The 21,880-nt window shown below is 36.8% G+C and overlaps 1 protein-coding gene and 1 long non-coding RNA gene across 2 annotated transcripts; one reads left to right on the top strand and one right to left on the bottom strand.

Annotated features, from left to right (window-relative positions):
• Positions 1-1,389: 1,389 nt before the first annotated feature.
• LOC115928753 lies at positions 1,390-19,556 on the bottom strand. Its single transcript, XM_030996622.1, has 3 exons — positions 19,443-19,556; positions 1,876-2,193; positions 1,390-1,397 (listed from the first exon to the last, which is right to left on the bottom strand). The coding sequence occupies exons 1-3, from the start codon at positions 19,546-19,548 to the stop codon at positions 1,390-1,392; spliced, it is 432 nt and encodes a 143-aa protein (XP_030852482.1). The 5' UTR covers positions 19,549-19,556.
• LOC115928880 lies at positions 9,816-11,856 on the top strand. The gene is made up of 3 exons (XR_004066266.1): positions 9,816-10,003; positions 10,519-10,744; positions 11,314-11,856. It is a non-coding gene; the product is annotated as an uncharacterized LOC115928880 (long non-coding RNA).
• Positions 19,557-21,880: the final 2,324 nt, after the last annotated feature.

Raw genomic sequence — 21,880 nt, 5'->3', positions numbered from 1 at the left:
ACTGTAGCCATTTACTCCCTAAAGGAAACATACATTTATATAAGGCTTGCATTCATATACGTGCATATTGAAATATATATTTCAAAATATTCACTTGCATGTTGGAATAAATTTGTTCCTGTTGATATTTTTCAATAACAAGTTTAGATCGTTTTAAATATTCGAACATTGCCGCAACTAGTCTGGTGTATTTCAAAATCTTTGGACTTCTGTTTGACAATGTTAATGTTAGTAAACAACATCAACACAAATGGGCATGTTCAGGCTTAACGCAATACCGTACATGCTTTGCTTATGATAAATTTTTGAAACTTTTGTGCTATTTACACAAAAGTCTAAAATCTCTTAAAAATAATCGTACTCTGGTATTTTCAGATTCATTTTCAGTATATATGTAAAGCATCAAACCTTTGTTATAGCCATTCTCAAGCAAACAATGTTCAAAAGCATCATAAGCGGAACTATTTTATTGAATCACTCTCACTCCTGATCCTCAGTAAACCATTTTGCGGTATAAACGCTTCTTTGCCAAAAAAATCCACAGTACCTGTTTTTACATTGTTTGATAGTTCATTGAAGAAAAAGAGTTTCTTACATTGTATTTTTAAGTTATATTCAAGACTTGGATTTATACTATTGCAAATGCGATTTCTGCCCTTAACAAGTCCTGAACCAAGATGTAAAAGTAGAGGGAAAAAACCTTAAATATGATATTTAGATTTTTCTTTCAATACTAATAACAATAACAAAAATGTAAATTCTGTAGATGTGTGACCATGATTTGTACGTTCCCTGGTAAACCAAAGCCAGGAATGGTTCGAGGAAATAGTGGCATGAACAGCCTGCCATAGTTCAAGTCCAATTTATATCGATCATAGTCTTTGTGAAACACTCCCCGAGAGTGTAGTTTTTTTTAAACGCCTGCCAAGATTTCACAAATTTATTGCAGTGTAAATGCAATCTTCGATAAGATACCCATTATCGCTCACATGACTCTCCTCGCTTCCATGGTAACGCATGAAGAGCACCGACAAGTCACACATGCGCACTACTCACAAACAAAATTGGTATGGTTAAACTTCAACGGGTTTTTGTTACAGGTTTTTTCCAGTGGTGTAAATGGTAGTCACAAAAACTGATGATTCTTCAAATTGGTGTTTGGGAAACATGTTTAAATGGGCCAATAGTAATGCATTATTTTCAATGAGGATTACTCCGTGATGTTCCATGGCAAATAATATTTCATTTTTTTCTCGCATTACAACATATAATATTCGATTCTCTATTCGACAATTTGTATAGCCTAGATCTGTTATACAAATTGGAATTTGTGATTAATGTTATTTATTCCGTCCTATTTACAAAGTATGAAACTACATGTATATGTTCTTACTGATCTGTCAGGAAAAACACATTTCTTTTGATTTCAGGTGCTTGGGATATTAATTGATTACATTCATTGGCAATTCAGGATTTGAACTGAGATTAATTTCGATTATTCATATATGACGTACAAGTATATGAATTATACGTGTACAAATCTTAAATCTATAAAAGATAACACTATACAGTCTATGAAGCAAAGGAAATGCAATTACTTTTGATAATTCAGTTATAAATATTTACAAATTTGTCAGATTTATATGTCCAGGTTTGAAGTAAACAGGATATCTGAGAGACAATTCATGAATTTCAAAATCTCCAATAGCAATACTAAAATGTTTTACTTAAATTGACTTCATAATGACCTCACATGGAATATGCTCAAAACTTTACTTTGACTACTTTACTACAGGAAGTTTCTATAGTATACATCAAAGAATAAATCTTTAAAAATAAGGAAATCCTATACTTATATTATAATAATAATCTTACTATTATTTCGTTGGAAAAATGTAGTAACCCTTGTAACATCTCGATCAGGTTTAGAAGCCTCACAGTAGAACGGACCGAAACCATCTCTATCCCATCCATCTCCTGTAGGGAATATGACCCGTCTGATGAATGCATTTCTAGAATCTGGATGTTCCACCTCGTCTGGTGGTGACCTGTCTGTTGTTATGGGTGCTGATCGACCAAATGATAGTAAAGCGTCTGTATCTGGTACACTGGGGTAACATTGATACTCCACAAGGCTATATGTATCTACATTGGTGTATCCTAAGGTCAGCACTGTGATATGAACAACCTCACCTGCAATATAACAAATGAACAGAAATTTACTTTTGCTGGATACATTATACTTTAGAGTACATCTCCCTGCAAGCATTCAGACACGGCATCTGAAGGACTCAGGTCTAATTAAAACAGCGTATTGCTGCATTAAGATGCATCCAGAACGCAAATAAACATAGCTATTGAAAATCATAATTTTATTGCAGATTTGTAGAACCATGTCATTAGTACTTGGAGCTGGAAAATAACATAACTGCCATCAAGATATTGCACATGTTAATACACCAAGTTTCGTCTCATAAATGTATGTGTATGTAAACTGGGAAAATACACGTTTATTCAATACCTAACCATGTGTTGATCAGCAACTTAATGCATTTAAATGTCAGTGTAGTATGTTTTGAGAAGCAAAATATTAAAATCAGAACTATAACCCCCAGACATGTAGTTCATAAATACATTGGTGAAGAAGGTAAAGATAAATTTATTACAGAAATAGTCCAATGAAAAGAAATCTTCATTCTAAAGCACACTTACATTTAACCAACATATCATTTTACAGTACTTCAAGTTATACCTTCAGTTAGACAACTATCAAGCAAAAAAAAGCGACCTTCACCTGCAAAATTAGCAAGACTTGATATAATATTGCAAAACTTTTGACAGATAAATATCAGTATATCCCTTCAAAGACATGTAAATTCGTGCATGAAATTGGTGTTTCCCTTGAATTTCAAACTTCATATTCTTTTCTTCCACAAATACAGATCAGTCCCAGATCAAATACACAAAATTGTTTGCTTAGAGTGAGTAGCCTGTACAATGTACAATACATCACAGAGATTTTACCAAACAGGAAAAAGGACAAAGATTATATATTTAAGACTTTACCCACATCTATGAGGATTTATCACTGTGATAAAATATGATTGTTACCATCTCTGACAAGACAGCAAGATGAATGAGCAAATCAGTTTTAATGAATTCCAGGCCTTCTTGTTTTACAATTGCTATAGTATATTCTCATTCTCCCCCACCCCCTTTATTTCAGTGAATACATGCCTCTCTATTCTTTAACTCTTTGGTTGCTTTCTTCACCTCTGTGCATGGTCAATAGTTTTCCACACGTGCAATTTTGCACAAAACAATAGGCTCCAATTTGACGGTAAGATTGCTTTGAGCATCACAATGTTTATGCAAAATACACATTTCTGGTTTTGATGAGCTCCATGACAGCCCTTTCGATACCAGTATAAAAATTAATCTTGCTCTGGGAATTATTGAATAATGTTGAATTCAAAGTGGCACAGGGACATTATTTGCATGGTATGTGTAGAGTAAATTTCCTGCTAATAATATAAGTTCCTCTCATCCCGTTTGTCCTGCTTTCTCCCATTCCATCTTTATATTGGTTCACGCTTTCCCCCTCTTATAGTTTCCTCCATTGCATTCATTGCATTCATTTCTTCTCCTTTTCTCTTCTTCCGTGAATTATCTTTCTTTGTTTAATCCTTTCTCCCTATCCTGTGAGCAAACGGAAGGGAAGAACAAGGTGAACTGGGACGAAAAAAAGTCCTTGGTCGTTTCCCACATGCAAACAAAAATACTTTTTATTCTTCTTGCTATTTTCATTACATTCTGATTGTATTTCCAAGAAGACTATTTTTCTTTCTTTTTTCATGAGAGAAAAATGGAAAATACGCTTCATATGAATATATTTTATAATCATGAAATACATTCAGGTTAAAGGTAAAGACCAGTATTGGAAACACCCCGACTTCAAAAAATGATATGGAAGCTCTTATTACCAATCATATGAAAGAATATGTTTTGACTAATACATGATGATCAAAATTTTACCGGGAAACCGCCTACTAATTGGTATATTTGGTAAATTAGTTTATCTACATGGTCTGTGAGAGATAAACGCACGTGTCGCGCACGTGTGCGTATAGTCCCATATACATTTTCTGTGTACAGTGCTTGTAACATTACGAAGACTGGGCCAAATTTCTTATCATTTTGATGATTCCAGAACCTTGCAGTACACACTAATACTTATATGCTAGATGATCAACCTTTTCTGATCGATTCCACAACGTTTCTTTCACAATGCAATCGCATGACCATAACTGGTCTTAACCTTTAAGGATTTGGAACAGAAGATAAAAGAAGAAAAAATATATTCAGAGTTGAAAAAAAGTTAAAGAAAAAAAAGATTATGTGCTGTTTTTTCAGTATTATTTTTTAAAAACTTGAACTTTTTAAGGAATAATCTATTTCAATCATCATGTTTGTTGAAGCAAATGGGAGAGTTTCCAGGAACTATTTCACACAGGTATTACAATCAATTTGGCAATTCTGAAATTCCCATATGGACTAAATACAATTTTCAAATATTCATAACTTTCCCATTTGTCCAAGTTTGTTCCAACTTTTACCAATCTACTCATTTGGTATTTCTTGGTTCTTTAATAGCAACTTGCTATTAAAGGAAAATTCCACCCTGATATTAAGTTGGTTTTAATAAGCGGGGGAAAGTGAGAGAAACAAATTTGTGAAAGTTTGAGCAATAGCAGATTAAAAATAGAAAAATAATGGATTATTGAAGTTGTAATCAGTGAAACACAAATTGGCAACACTGTGACGTATCGTGCAAGCTACTCACCGATTTCCCATGTACAGCAAGTGTTATAAACTTTTCTTTTCTCAGTTATTGATGACAGAAAAGAGTTGTTTCACACAAGGGTTGAATGAAAATATTCCTAAAGGAAAATGTGGATCTTTAATTACTTTTAGTACGTGCACAGTGCAAATGGAAAGCACCTCAAAAGATACGTCACAGAATTGCCAATTTGTGTTTAATTTCTGTCTCATTTCTGCTTCTATTAAAACCATTTTCATATCAGGGTGGATTTTCCCTTTAAGATTGGATTCAGACATGTAAAAACATGCACTCAATGCTAAATTAAAGGCATGTTACTGTAAAATATTTACTTCAAAGATAAATGCAATTCGTGAACAACTACCAAGCGTGTTTAGATCATGTTCCTTACGTATTTTTCCTTTGTTCTTTGGTTATCTGTACAAACAGCACGAGATGTTAGACGTAAAAACTGAAAAAATGGTTCGCTGATGATTCACAGGTATACCATACTATAATGATATCTGTAGAGCGCTGAGAAACGGTATTCAGTATTAATCGCTATATAAATCCAGATTATTTTTTGGTCTCCCTTTAGCACACACGCCAAAAAAGTTTTTTTTGTTTTGTTTTGTTAAAACAAATTTATTTGAGGGGGGGGGGGGTTAAACCCCCAAAACACCCCCTGCGTACGCGCCTACTTTCAGTTTTTCTATTCTACTTATTGTCACTGCAAATTTAACATTCGTACAAGCATCGTTGAGCCCTCCGCGAAAAAAAAAATTGCCGTATAAACGCATATGTTCATATGCCTGTACAGGGGTGGCGGAGCGACTTCCAAAATGGGGGAGGAAGGGGCAAAAAAAAAGGACACTGCATACACCCCGAAATTGTGATTTGCATTATCAGGAATGATTCTAATATTTTTTTCTTTTTATACATTTAAGGTAATACAACGTTTTGGCATGGTGTCATTAATTTCGTTTAAATGAACATATTGGACGCAATTTCGATTTTACAATATTTAATGATCGTTGCCGCGGTTGAAATTGAGTCTAAAGTGATGAAATTGTAAATAATAAATTGTGTGTGTGTGTGTGTGTGTGTGTAATTAGGTTTTTACAGACGTGTATCAATCAGATATGATTATTTACGTCTGGGACCGACCTTTTAACGTCACCATCCGAAAGACGTGACTCAGTTTCGAACCTGCGTCCTCGGCTGAATCAGTTTGTAACTTCCACTGTTAGCTGGATTACAGGCGCACGCCACAACGCCTTTATATTGTATAGCTCTCTCTCAAGACTGATTTTAATTCAGCTTTAAAACAATGTTTCTTGACTACTATCGACCGAGTAGCTATTCCCAGTTTGAAATTATATATCAGAACTGCATATTCTGAGATTGTCATGGTCGCAGCTACCATGGAATGGCCTTAGGCGCTATTTGAAATGTTTGAAAGGGAGCACCGGTAAATTTTTGATTATTCAATTTTTGAATAGAGCAATTATCAGAGGTGAAGGGGGCACTCATCAAAATAAAAAGGGGAACTTATCGTACCTGCAATCGGGCACTTCAAAGGGCACCTTTTCTATGTAAAAAGGGGCACTTTTGGGTTACCCACTCCCGTAGCACTGCCTTGAAGGTAAAGACCAGTTATGGTCATGCGATTGCATTGTGAAAGAAACGTTGTGGAATCGATCAGAAAAGGTTGATCATCTAGCATCTAGCATCTGCAAGGTTATGGAATCATCAAAATGATAAGAAATTTGGCCCATTCTTCGTAAAGTTACAAGCACTATACACAGAAAGATGTATATGGGACTACCCTATATCTCTCACAGACCATGAGAGAAACAAATTTACCAAATATATGAATTAGTAGGCGGTTTCCCGGCAAATTTTTTATCATCATGTATTAGTCAAAACATATTCTTTCACATGATTGGTAATGAGAGCTTCCATTTCATTTTTTGAAATTGGGGCGTTTCCAATACTGGTCTTTACCTTTAAAAATGGCACTTATGCGAATGGAAAATGAACACTTCATTGTAAAGGTAAATGGGAACTTGTCAAGGGTAAAGAGGCACGTGTCAAAATAAAAGGGGCACTTATCAGAGGTGAAAAGGGGAGGGACACTTTTACAAAGTTATAGGGGCACTTGTCAAGGTAAAAGTGGCACTTTTAGGGTACCCCCCTCCCGGAGCGCCGCCTCTGGGCCTGTATGGTGTGTGAGCCACGCAAACTTTGGGCTTATAGGGTCACAACAGTACGAGCCTTAATTGATTATGCTTATTACTAAGAGAGGAGTGGGGTTTGCATTCAAACACGGTCATCATTCTCACTGTCCAGCAAAGACGATATATTTATATGATTCTAACAACATCTTACCAGACAGACAGAACGTGCGAAATAGGTTAGCGACTACTCATCATGACAATCTTTCAAAACCCCACGTACATTTGTATTTTGCATTTTTTGAATACGATAGTGATTTTTCAGGTATCAACAACGAACGTTGAATTGTTATTTGGACTTATATAGTTGCCGATTTCCTGACATTTTTGTAGAGGCTACCGGTCTATCAATGTTTTGTTTAAGTTTTGCTTCCCCTACCCTTTTTGATCGCCCATCCTACATTAGTAGTAAGTCTAAAAAACATCTCTACCGCATTGTAATACAACGGTCAAAACCAATTCTGGGAAAGTCGTGGATATCGTGATTTGTAAAGTTATATCATATCATATATATATTGATATAATCTAAGGAAGGTCTAAACATTTCCATAAACACCCTGATATTATAAGCATGGGGACAACTCCGAATCAACTACGCTGGAAGCAAGCAAACAAGACACCTCACATTTAACAAGCATTTCTCTCGTCATCAAAATACTTCTGAAAAGGAAATTAACTGCGCATAAGCTGAAAAGGACTGAATTTTTGTCCCTTCAAGCATGACAGATTTTGTTCTTTCTATGACACTAGTGAACATCCTGTAAGTATGTAACGCCCCCCTAAACACAATTGACGTAGATCACAACCTTGAACCACGCTCGCTGAGGGCAAAGTACAACGAAAGTTTTTTTTTTAATGATAATAGAAGTATTTTCATTGCATGTACCGTTTCAATTCTATTCAACAACACCAGGGTCATTTTGCATGAACAATATGCAACTATATAATGTACATGTTCACCGTACATATTGGTAGAACGGCGTTCTTATAAATCATCATCAATACAATTATTCCCTGACTAAGATGTAATATAGTATACATGGTATACTAGTCACTATAGTACGTTTCGATTTCTGAACAGGATGATTTCTTCTCAGCTCATAATGTTTGCAGAGTACTTGAGTTTGAGAACATGCACGATAGATAATATTCGCACGCAAATTTAATGCGATTATACTTACTGAACTAAGTTTCAGCAACCCTAAATCTTTTCTCAATGTTTCATTTTAAGCAAAAAACTTTTAGAAATTTCGATCTAGAGCGACTGGAAGAAATGTTTCAAAAATCGTGACTTTGGAGAGCTGGACCAAAGCTTTCTGTATTTAAAGACTAGTTATTGTCATGCGATTGCATTGTGAAAGAAACGTTGTGGAATCGATCAGAAAAGGTTGACCATCTAGCATATAAGTATTGGTGTGTACTGCAAGGTTCTGGAATCATCAAAATGATATGAAATTTGGCCCAGTCTTGGTAAAGTTACAAGCACCGTACACAGAAAGATGTATATGGGACTACGCACACGTGCGCGACACGTGCGTTTTTATCTATCACCGTCAAATAGATAAACTAATTTAGCATATATATCAATTAGTAAGCGGTTTCCCTGCAAATTTGTTATCATCATGTACGACAGAGAATAGCTTTTAAGATCCTACTACTGGTCTACAAGTCTCTCAACCACCGATGTCCCCCGTACATAGCTGACTGCTTGGTTCGTCGCCCTCAAGTCCGAAATACCCGCTCATCATCATCCATCTGGCTCACTCAGTGTCTCTCTAAGAAACGTGCTGGTGAATTGTCTTTTCCATCGGTTGCTGCAAAACTGTGGAACCAACTACCCAATGCTGTGCAGACGGCCTCATCTGTTGACCAGTTCAAGAAACTACTCAAGTCACATCAATTCTGCTAGAAATTACTTTATTACCAGCCTACATATACTTCACTGATCACTGAGAAGTGTCTAACTTTTGTTTTTAAGTGGCCCAAACATTGTGGAGCGGGTGTGCAGCGCTTTGTAACTGCAAGGAAAAGGCGCTATATCAAATATATTTTGGATTGGATTAGTCAAAACATATTCTTTGACATGATTGGTAATAAGAGCTTCCATTTCATTTTTTTTTTAAATTGGGGCTTTTCCAATACTGGTCTTTACCTGTACTATGTCCCATTTGCAGGCCAAAAATATGAAAACGTTAAATTCCAACGGCATTTAAAAGATAATACTAATTTAGAACTGCCCTAAAAAAGGTGGGGCTTGAAAATGTCTCCAAGTGGGAAAATAATGACTATTGGTTGTCAAATCGACTTAGGAGCTATAGAGTACCGAAGCTGTGACGTCATAAAAATCTTTTTTGGGGGTTAAATTTCTCAATTTTTCCTTCATTTTCCGAAAGAGCATCAGAAATAATGCCCAAATGTCGAAAACCAATTTAATATGTTAAGTATTGGCTGAGATATGAACATCTGAATAAATATATGAAGAGCTTAATTCCAAAAGGCGCTAAATCCATTTTTTACCAAAATGGAGTTATTAGTATGAGTACATACCAGTTGCACATGCGCATTTAAATCACCATTCATTTTCTCAAAATAATTTTCAGAAATATGAAAAAAATTGACACAAAAAATTTGTTTAGTTCCAAAAGGCGCTAAATCCAAAAGTGTTTAATTCCAAAAGGCGCTATATCCACCTTGTGTGTTTTGATCAATCAGAGCGCAGTATTGTTCCAGTGACCCGGATTGACAACAGCTAATTTAGCTTGCTGCTTGCATCGAGATCGATCCTATTTCTGCAGTATTTACAGTGTTTTGACAGTCTTTAGCTCACTTAGCAGCATGGATAAGGGAGGGGTGCTAGTTGAGAGAACCAACAATCCAAGAAAAAGGAAGCGAAATGAAAAATAATGGGCCAAAAACTAGAACAACGAAGATCATAACACCGCTCCTGGTAAGTTCAGTCCCACTTACTCATTTTTGTGTTAGTGTGTAATTAAGTGCAGATGCATTTGCATTATATTGCATTGAATGAATTGTAATACTAGGCCTAATAGGTAATAGTCTAACTAAGACTATTGCAATTCTGTTTGCATGTAGTATGAGCTCAAGGCTTAACCAAAACGAATTACTAAATACAATTTTGTAATTAAACTGAGGGTAAATTACGTGTTTACTGCTGCGCCACGGCTTTGCCTTCGCCGGCTTCAGTCACTGGTCACTCGATATGGTCACTATCTGCCCTGGACCTGGTGCAGTAGTTTATGGATATTTCACAAGCCTTTGTTACATCATGTCATAGCATAAGTGTAATGATAATTTGCCATCTATTAAGAAAATATCTGCTGTAAGTCTGTAACAAACATTTTAAATTTGAGTGCAGTCATAATCGGTGTTTTGTTAAATTTGAGGAATTTGTTTTCGTGGAATACATGATGTTTACCATGATGACTTTCGTTTTATCAATAGGGAAGCAGCCAGCCATTGGATGCCAGCACATGCCTCACAGCTTTTGTAAGGCGTCTTTGCTGACAGAAGGAGACATCACAGATACTTTCCAGGACTGCTACAGAGACTCGAACAACCGCTGCAAGATTCATTCATCATGTGCCACTTACAACTCAATCCAGTCATGCACCATCGAGGAAATGGTCCACAACCAAGGAGAGAGCGGAACTATGCCCCAACATTTCAAGTAAGTTTTAATTGAGTCATTAAAAAAAATACAGATCATACACAATTGCCAGAATTGATACCAATTATCTCATTGCAATAATTTTCTGTCAATTTTAATTGAGTTGTTTAGTCGCTGGGGGTATTCTTGCTACTGGGGGGGGGGGGGGAGGGGCATACATGTTTTGTTATGTGTAATGTGCTATCTATGTTACACATGTCAAACTAGGTCGTAATGTTGTTTTTATTTTATACCGGTAGCGTCGGTTGAACCATAAACAACTGGGTCAAAGTGAATTCACGAATTCCCCTGGCGCAATCTACATACACTGCATGTCACACTGTGCAAAAAAATGTGCTCTTGCGCAATGCAATTCTGTATGTAAATAAAACATGCACGAGCATTATACTAGTATAGGCAAGGACAGTTAGTGGGGGGGGGGGGGGGGGGGGGGGGGGCTATGCTTAGTATTACAAACTTGTTTATTTAGATTGAATGAAACCAACAAAAATAAACTTTTCATGTACGGTTTTTGTAATTTATAGGTAGCTGGAAATGTCCATTAACAATGTTTCACTTTCAATTTACAGATTACGACACAGCAAGGGGAAAATGTGGAGGTGTGCTCCGGAAGATTCAGATCCATCTTTGTACTTGGTAGGAAACGTCTGGGCAACCTAATGAAGTACGCCTGCCATTCAAAATCACAGAGGCCAAACGCATCTACGTGAGACCAGCTCCAGCCCCAGTCACTTTCGCCAAGTATTATAGCGCACCTGGAGATGAGTACACCATATTGAAGCGATGAAAGAGATGGAGTACTCTTCGGGTCAATCAGCTCCCATTGCAAAGCTGTGTGAAGCCAGCGAAGCAGCGGGATGTAGCAAATCTTCTACGAGCGATGGGGGTGGAGCTACAAGTGGACCCGCTAGTAGGGTATGGGCCATTCAACTTCATTCAGGAAGTAGGTGCCTTTTACAAAGAGGTGTGCGCGCCTTCTGATGCAATGGACGTAGAGAGTGATGAGGACGAAGGCATCATTGCTGCCTATGAAGATTGACATTTGATTTTATGCCTTTTACACAGTTAATGGATCAGTTTAAACTATTTAATTCAAGAACAGAGAAGGCTTCGAAAATGTGCATTCATTGAGCAGTGCAGTTTGAATCAAATCCCGTTTTATTACCCATGTATGCATTTTGTTGTAAGTAGCGTTGGTAATTATTAATGCAAATTTACTAAACCAGAATGCATGTACACAGATAATTAATATTTGGCACTTTGCTACCTTCACTGTATAATAACAACTAATTGATTGTGGCTAATCTCAAAACTTTACAGTAGATTGTACTGATATTGTATGGGTAGAGTTTTATTGCTCCTACTTCCATTAGGATGTTAACAAACAATTATTCAAATAATATGTATGCAAAATCAGCACTCAAGTATGTCCATTGTAAGGTATCTTCTTGTTGACATTCATATGATATTGTTAAAGAAACTGTACATTAATGACTGTATGTTAATTATTTATGTACTTGCCAATTCTTGTATGTCTTAATTAACTCACCGTTATGACATGAGATAATGAGTAAAGCAAATTTACAAGATTTTAAAATTTCACACAATTCAAGTCTTTACTGCCTGTTTATTTTGTCAATTTAAAAATGTGCTGAGTCACCCGAGTGGTTGTGTTTTTTTACAAGTTGAATAGAGAGAACATTTTTATGATTGAAGTTGCCCATGTACTAACTATTTGCGAAATGTGTAACATTTTGATTGAAATTAGTGTGGAGCAAAAACGTCTAGAATGATGAGATGTGAGAAGTATGTTCAACATAATGTAGGCTTTCAATGTGTTAAATGGATAGATATGTGTGTGTTAGACCCTGAATTATAATTAAAGAAGTATGTTATTACATCGAACATCATTCTTAAAACCAAAAAAAATAAAAATTTGAAATGCGGAACGAGACATCAAAATTTTATTTCCTAAAGGCGCTAAATCCTTGTTTAATTCCAAAAGGCGCTAAATCCGAACAAATTGAAAAAATAAAAAAATATTAAAAAATAATTACTATGACAGGATTTCTTTAAGCAATATTTTAATGATCTTTGGGGGTAGATCTTTGAACTGTGTGAAAATTTGGCGGTTTCGTTGAAACAAAAGTGGTCTAACAGAAAACCTTGATTTACTCGAAAACGCCTAAAGTGGATTTAGCGCCTTTTGGAATTAAACTCTTCATATGTCCTATGGGAACTCAGTGTTATATGCTCTGGCTCCTAATCATTAGGAGCCATAGCATATAACACAGATATGAACAAGTTGTGAAAATAACTAAGTCCGCCTAGTTAATAGGCGCATATGTAATCAAATCAAATCTGTGTGCCCATGCCTTGAGCCATAATGCATGGCCGTCCAGAGTATTTGTTTATGTTGGGGACCGGGGTAAAATGCAATAAATTATTGAAAATTTATTGCATTTTCTGTTTTTTTTAAAAATATTTATGGAAACTGCCCCCTACCCTAGCCCCTGCTGCGTACATTCATGGTTCAGTGACAAAGCAATGGCCTCGTAACTGTGAGACCCCAGGATCAAAACCGTGTCGATGTGCTATATTAGTGCCCCTTTGTGGGGCATTAATTCTCATTACTGTCATTTATGACTTAAGGGCGTAGATCCCCTAGTTGATAAGCATAGTAGCATACACATGCTTTAGTAGTCACGCAAAACACACATTGGCAAATTATTATTCAATAAAATCTGAGAATGTATACTATTATCTTGATCTATTATTTTAAAATTATTTTTAAAATAATTCCATGAATTGGGATAAAAAAAAATAAATAAAATCCACCTTTATGAGCGACAGTGCAGATAAGAGTGACACACGCATATTTCCAGTCGGTAGATCTATTCTTTAATAAGTAGTTGAAAATAGTGGTTAGTTTTTTTGATAAAAATGGTGCAGCAATATTTAGTCATTTGCTGTCAATGTCTAATATATCTAAATTGTTTTTGTTTGGAGTTTTCTTAACAGTTTCAAAACATCATCTTCCGAAATTTCAATAAATTTAAATTCATAAAGATACTTTGGATTTCTCCAGCATAATGATTCCTGAAGAGAGTTCATGATCTTCTGGCCAATATTATTATTAATGAAAAAAATCATTCAGTTCATCAGAACTTAAGTTATTATGAGCATTATTTTCATATTTTGAATGACCAGTGGCTCGATGGAGTTCACTCCAAAGTTTTTGAGGGGTTATTTTGAAATTTAATACCGTTTGCTTGCGAACATCACTCAGTACAGTATTCCTTCGTTTACGAAATTCATTGAAGGAAACGTCACATTTAGCTTTTCGTTTTAGATAATCTCTTATGTTCATAGAGGCTACAATGTCTGGTGTTATCCACGGGTTATATCTATTCTTAACATGAGCATATGTAATGGGTGCATGTTTGTTACCCATTTTTTAACATGCATTCATCCAGGAAAACCAAATGTCATTACATGGAACTTCCGTTTGTAGGTTGTAATCCTTTACATGACTATCACAACAGCTTTAATACATCGTAAATTCCTTAAAGGTAAAGACCAGTTATGGTCATGCGATTGCATTGTGAAAGAAACGTTATGGAATCGATCAGAAAAGGTTGATCATCTAGCATCTAGCATCTGCAAGGTTCTGGAATCATCAAAATGATAAGAAATTTGGCCCATTCTTCGTAAAGTTGCAAGCACTATACACAGAAAGATGTATATGGGACTATCCTATATCTCTCACAGACCATGAGAGAAACAAATTTACCCAATATATGAATTATAAGGCGGTTTCCCAGCAAATTTTTTATCATCATGTATTAGTCAAAACATATTCTTTCACATGATTGGTAATGAGAGCTTCCATTTCATTTTTTGAAATTGGGGCGTTTCCAATACTGGTCTTTATACCTTTAAACTCAAATTTTGTTTATGCTCTGAAACGGGACATTTTGTGACCAGAATTATTTTGTAACCAGAATTATTTACTTAACAATTTACACACGTATATATCATGTAATGATCACTTAAAAAGATCTGAAGAACGCCACTATTAACATGCAAATCATGATTTTTTTTTGTAGTAAGAATCAGGTCAATACATGTTGAAGAAGATGCAGTATGCAAGCATTACTTTAAACAAACAGAACTTTGTTATTTCTGGCTCATTTCTCCTGATTGAGATTTCATATGAAAGGGCAGAAAATGAACCTTCTAGAAATGTGATTTTCCCTTTGAAATTCAGATACCGTCCGCCAAATGACTTTTTGGTTTCCTCTCTTCAAATTGCTTTTAATCCCTCATGCGTGAAATATGCATCATATGAGTTGCATCAAATGAAAGAGAAGGATCTAAGCTTTACAGATATATGTCATTTATTAATTATAATTGTGATTAAATAAAACATCGATAATTCTCGTTTTTTTCTTTTTCTGGGACGCACTGTATAAGGATGAGGAATGCCACCGGATGAGTGTACTGGGGGGGGGGGGGGGGTGCTCAAAGACGGATGTGGGCAGTTAGCTTGAAATCCATATTGAAAACAGGAATTGCACTTTAATTTAGTTTCATATCTACAATTTCTCTGTTTGTAATTCGTTTCACCGCAGTTATAGCATCCGGTATAACTGTTCATGGTCATTGTTGGCCTATTATTCATAGTTATAGATGGAATTGGTGTAGTTCCATGTCCACCATCACGTTTTGAAGTAGCTGTTACATCCGCATACTGATCATGCGCCTGGGATGATTTGCCGTGACTTAATTTAACGGTAGGCTAATACAAAGTTTTGGTATATGGTCATGAATCTGGTTCAAATGAACATATTGGAAGCATATGCGATCCTACAATATTTAGTGATCATTGTCGCGGTTGAAATCGAGTCTAAAGTTATGAAATTGTAAATAATAAACTCTTTATGTTGTATAGCTCCCTCTCAAGGTCAAGATATTAATTAAGCTCTACAACAATGTTTCGTGACTAAAATAGACCGATTAGCTATTCCCGTTTGAAATTATATATCACAACTACATATTCTGAGATTTCCATGGTCGCAGCTACCATTGTACGGCCGTAGGCGCTATTTGAAATTTGTCAAAATTTAGCGGGAGCACCGGTAAATTTTTCTAGGGTGAGAAACTCCATTTACGTGATCTGAGATCACATACCCAATTAATCTTACACCTTCAGCATTAAGGTGGATGCCGTCGCTTGCGAGTTGCTTTTCAGGATCTTTGGCGTCATGTTCAATAAATTTCCATCCGCGTCTAGCGGCTAGCTGTTCCAGTAACCAGTTTGCCTCATACGTTTTCCATACAAGCTCTTTTTGGAAAGTTTTTCGGGGGATTATTGAACTCAGAGCGATCGTTAAGACAGTAGGGCATTTCACTAAGATCTGATCGGCAAGAGATTCAATCTGTGTCACTAACATGCTCGGGTCATCGTTTACCAGGTTGTTTGTTCCGACGTGCAGAACAATTTCACTTGCACGAGTGAATTTAGGATACGCTTTAAGCGTATTCTGTTGTATGCTTTTCATTCGTAATTTGTTTCACAATTTCATTGTACATGGCGGTTTTGTAAGGTTCAATAAATATATAAACTGCATAGGTTTTAAAGTGTCAAAACCCTTATTCCCAGAATAAGTCGGGTGTAATCGTATCAGGACAATTACCCCATGAGCATTCACCCCCCGGGAAATTACCCCCCGGAAAACTACTCCCGTAGGACGATTACCTCCCAGAGAATTACCCCCCCCCCCTCGGATAATTCCCGGCACCTCCACTCAGTGTTTTTTAGGGTACGCATATGCATGTTCCCTCCTTTTGAAAACACCCCCTAAGTCCGGTGTGTAAAGTCTTTTTGCTGTAAGTACGAGCCGGACTTTGGTGCGTGAAAAGTACCCCTTTACCGGACATTTTGGTAACACGCATGGTATCCCTCCGTTCACGGAGTGGGGGGGGGGGGGGCGGGGGGGAGAATTACCCCAGAGGACAATTACCCCCCAAGGACAAATACCCCCGGAAAAGGACAACTACCCCCAAGAACAATTCCCTCCGAGGACAACAACCCCGGGGACAATTACCCCCAGAGGACAATAACCCCCAAGGACAACTACCCCCGAGGACAATTACCCCCCCCCCCCCGAGGAAAACTACCCTCGAGGACAATTACCCTCCAAGGAAAACTACCCCCGAGGACAACTACCTCTTCCCCCTCCGAGGACAACCCCCCCCCCCCCCCCGAGGACAAAAACCCCGGAGGACAACTACCCCCAATGACAATCACCCCGAGGAATTTATAACACTGTGACGTATAATGCAAGCTTATCTCCAAATTGCTATTTACAGAAAATTTCATTAACCTTCATTTTTTTTCATTAAGGTTTTCTTCACGTTATCTATTTATTTCTGCTGTCATGCTGAAGTATAATATGTTTTCTTGTACGTTAAATTATTTTGAAATAGAAATTGCCTTCAAGTTATAAGTACGGTGCCATGTCAAAAGGAAATAAATATTCGCTCTCTGATAATTCATCTCATTTGATTTTGTAACTCCAGCACAGCGTTTTTTAGCCGGGGTGCCGCAAGAGAATGAATTGGAAAACGTTGATTTTGTAAAAAAAAAGCAAATATCAGAAACGGTTAAATTATGTAATTACATGAGAAAATAAAATTTTGAAGATACTGAAGTGTCTTCCTTCCTCGCAATATTTTGACAGCAAGGCAAATAAGGGCAACGAGAGGCCCGAATATCCTCATATTCGTGTATAAAGGTCATGACCGAATATATCACTTTTGATTTATGTACATTCAGCGGCAAGGTGCCCGCATAAAGTACTTTAAATCATTTATAGTGTATGGATTACAAACTAATTTTTACCAGTTTGAAAATATCTTCCCCTTTTTATTCTTAAATGTGCCCATACGTGTGTGCATAGCACTTGACGAGTGCCAGAATCATGCACAATTAATAGTCTGTTAAGACTTTGGGATTTGGGAAAAACTCTTCATTTCTTAAGAGGGTACCGTGACTTACAAAAATTAGAATAACGCTGCTCCAGAGAAATGTATTTCTATGCATTTTGAAAAGCGCTGGACAATTACCTAAAACTTACATCCTTCGTGGAAATCAGCAACCGCACTGGCCTTACAACACATTTCCCTATTATTATAATTTATTCAACGCCAGTGCGGTTGATGATATCGTGACAAGGAAGACAACGTGCTATAGTATTTGAACGGATATGGGTTCATGCAGGGGATCTTATGGGCTCGTAGCCATCTCTCAATGTGTCAGATCGTCTTTTGCTATTGAATCCTGATTGTCCACGGGGTAGCTGTCCTCGGGGTAATTTTCATCGGGGTAATTGTCATCGGTAGGTAGTTGTCATCGGGGGGGGGGGGGGGTAATTGTCCTAGGGGGTAATTGTCCTCGGGGGTATTTGTCCTAGGGGGGTAATTTTTCCTCGGGGGGTAGTTGTCCTCGGGGGATAATTGTCCTCGGGGGGGGGGGGGTAATTCTCCGGGGGGGGGGGGGGTAAATTTCAGGGGGGTTATTGTCCTTGGGGTTAGTTGTCCTCGGTGATGATTATCCGGGGGGTAATATCCCAGCGGGTAATTGTCCTTTGGGGGTAGTTTTCCGGGGGGTAATTTTTCTGGGGGTGATTGCTCAGGGGGTAATTGTCCTACAACCGGGTGTAATATATATAACCCTACATGGTACATTAAGTGGACATCATAAAAATCCTAACCGTAACCCTAACCCTACCCCTAACCCTAAAACCTAACCCTAAACCTAAACCTAAACCTAACCCTAACCCTAAACCTAAACTTAACCGCAACCCTAATGTCTACTCATTTTTTCACTCCAAATGTCCCTCCAATGACGCCTTTAGTAAAATTACATATATATAGAGAGAGATATATAACAAAATTGGGCCTTCTATGAGAAATAAATTGTAAAAAAAACGTTAAGCGGACACCAAATTGTCCTCCTAATGACAATGTCTACTTAATGACTAATTTTTTCACTCCAAATGTCTCTCTAATGACGCCCTCAGTAAAATATTGTTGCTATTCCCAAGTTACGTTATGCATAAGAGCTACAAATCATAATCTTATTTTTATATTCTTTAGTCACTTGTATATACAAGGATCGGCTTAAAACGGAAACATTGTCTTTGTTGACAGGAATACTGCCCCTTAAAAAAGGAATCATATATATATATATATATATATATATATATATATATATATATATATTTATATGTATATATATATATATATATATATATATATATATATATATGTTCGCATTACCATGATGACATTCCATAAAATCATCGACTCAGTCATGATCACCCCAGTACGCAAACACTCACACACCAAAATGCATTTGAATTGATGATAATAACGTACCTAATAATAATAACGGTTCGAGTCCGCCGCGGCGCTAATGTCCTTTGGCAAGACATTGATCTACATTTACATTTGCCACACTCAACCCAGGTATTGTAAATGGGTACCTGGCAGGAATTAATTCCTTGAAATGCTGGAGCGCTGTAAAAACGGCAGCTAGGCTAAAGCCGGGTTAATAATAAAATGCGCCTCGGAATAGTATTATCTAGATAGACGGCGCAATGGAAATGCCTATTATTATTAATGTTGTTACCTTGTATCAATATCGGAAAACAGACGAAAAGCGACAGAGTTGATAAAAACAGTTTCAGAACTTTGAATGTTGCCATTTTCTCCAGTGTTCTCCGCAACATCCACATCTCACACTCCGATTTCCAACTTCCAATTTCTCAATCAGCTAGCAATCCGCTTACTCTCACCCGACATTCAGTGTGAATATCCACAAATGCCTTCCTAGTCAGATGCCGTCTGTATACCTCTTGTACCCGGAACTGAATCCATGATGTTAGTCTGTCATCAAGTCTCTCGCGATAAAGCTGATGGCAGGGCAATCAAATAGAAATTAATTTCAAAGAAATTGCATTGACCTTTAAAGAGTAGGTTCATTGATTTAAAAAACCCAATCCCTTTAAAGGGGGAACAAATGCCGTCCATGCTCTCATTCCGGGGTTTCTTCAATTTGAAATTGTGGTTTATTTCATTGTTCATTAACCCCTATTACATTATGTGTATTTACAATCAAAATAATTTAGTTAGCAGAATTGGTTTCAAATCCCTTTTTGAATGGTGTAAAATGCTATCACTGCCTGAGTAACATTTGCATTTTGGGAGGTATTCGACATTTCAGTTTTCCTTCTAATTAATTTCAAAGAAATTGCATGGACCTTTAAAGAGAAGGTTCATTGATTAAAAAAACTAATTTTATTGTCATTATTGCAAAGGTGTAACTTTGATTAGACAGGTTATCAGAATTCAATGCTTGGAAACATTCGAAGTAATGATTATTATCAATTACAAAACGCTTAAATACAGCCCTGGCATATTACCTGAAGAGCTCTCCGAAAGTTACTGAGATGATTGACTTCACAATCATGTTTAACATGATTTGCACAAGCAGACGATGTCCCATGACATCTCACACATTTGCAATGCCTGTTTTGTCATCTTCTCTTCAGTTATTTCTTTTGCTTCACTTACCGTCAGGATAAATGTTTATTCAATTGCCTCACTCTAAACCGGGCGCATGGTATTATTTTGATGAAAAATGCGGCGATAAAAAAATAAAGGAATCCATCACATGTAAACGAAATTAGACGCCATTGTATTTTCAGCTGCATACACCGCGATATGTTAAAGAGGGAACAAATGACGTCCATGCCCGTCATTCCAGGGGTTTGTCAATTTGAAAGTGTGGTTTCGTGGTTTTATTTTGATGCTTCACTACTTGAGTAACATTTGCATTTCGGGAGGTATTTAGCATTTCAGTTTTCCTTCTAATTTGGTACAACAAATTGAGCAGAATAATTATATGGGTCAATTTCTGGCACCGGGATAGGTATTCTACGGGCAAATTATGGGCCAACTGAAAATAATAATTGTCATAAAAATTGCAAAGAATACACCTTTTTGTACTTTCGAATTAATTCTCATTTTTCTAATCTCTTTTGTTGATTTAGGATAAAATCTGATGGATCGTGACAAAGATTAGGTTTTTAGCCGATAGTATCGAAAGCATGAATTTGTCGCTTATCATGGTTTTGTGAAACAAGATATGACTGTCATGGAATTGGTTTCTAACTTCTCACAAAAGTTTGCAACATTGGTTTTGCCGGAAACACAGATTTCGCAGCTCAATGTTGACGCTCACTTTACGACAATAGGGGCTCGGGCTGAATCACGACTACACATTTATACTTGAAAATTAAGCCTAGGCTTGACTGCATAATGCATTTAGATGTCTTTTTTCCAGCATTTTGTTGGTCGAAGTTGCACCCTGTGTTGAAATTCCTGCAGCCGTAGTTTAAACTGTTACTGCGCATAAAGGATGATGACGTCATCAATTGACATTAGGGACTTTTAGATTCGCACAAAGACAATGGGGATTGCTACGGTCGACGTCCTTTTAATGCACTGCCGTGAATGGAAGTCACACGTATCAGTCCACGCAAATCTAAAAGTCCCTATTGATTAGTTTAGTGTACTTCGGCTTGTGCAGGGAGTGTGCTGAATTTAGCTTCACCCCCGCGCTCGCCTTTATACAGTAATCGTTATTGTTGTTCAATTTCAAAATCACGTTTTATATCTGAAAAAATAGAAGAAAAAAGCCTGCACTTTTGAGATAAATGTTTTCTTTTCTTTTAACAGGTTTAGGAGAACAATATGATTGGGCTACCTTTGAAGATGGATTGAAGCTAGCCAAAGAGAAGTAAGTTCATGATGATAAGTAGCTTAATCAATTTGGTTAAAACTCATACATCACTTTTTTAAAATACATTATTTGTTTTTCTCTTTTAAATGGGTGATGCTGATTGGTGTACTTTTCACGTAGGAAATAAAAGATTTCCTGAAGTAATAATTCATGGACCTAATATATCCTAGAGTGTAACTTCTGCCACTTTGTGTGGAGTATTGATTTTAAAATTAAACATGTATATATGTTTCCAACTTGAAACATATCTAGAGCCTAGGTGT

Source organism: Strongylocentrotus purpuratus, unplaced genomic scaffold, assembly GCF_000002235.5.
Source record: "Strongylocentrotus purpuratus isolate Spur 01 unplaced genomic scaffold, Spur_5.0 spur5_scaffold_3, whole genome shotgun sequence".
Taxonomy (NCBI): Eukaryota; Metazoa; Echinodermata; class Echinoidea; order Camarodonta; family Strongylocentrotidae; genus Strongylocentrotus; species Strongylocentrotus purpuratus.
Note: the sequence above shows the minus strand (reverse complement) of the source record. Positions and strands in the feature narration are given on the sequence as shown.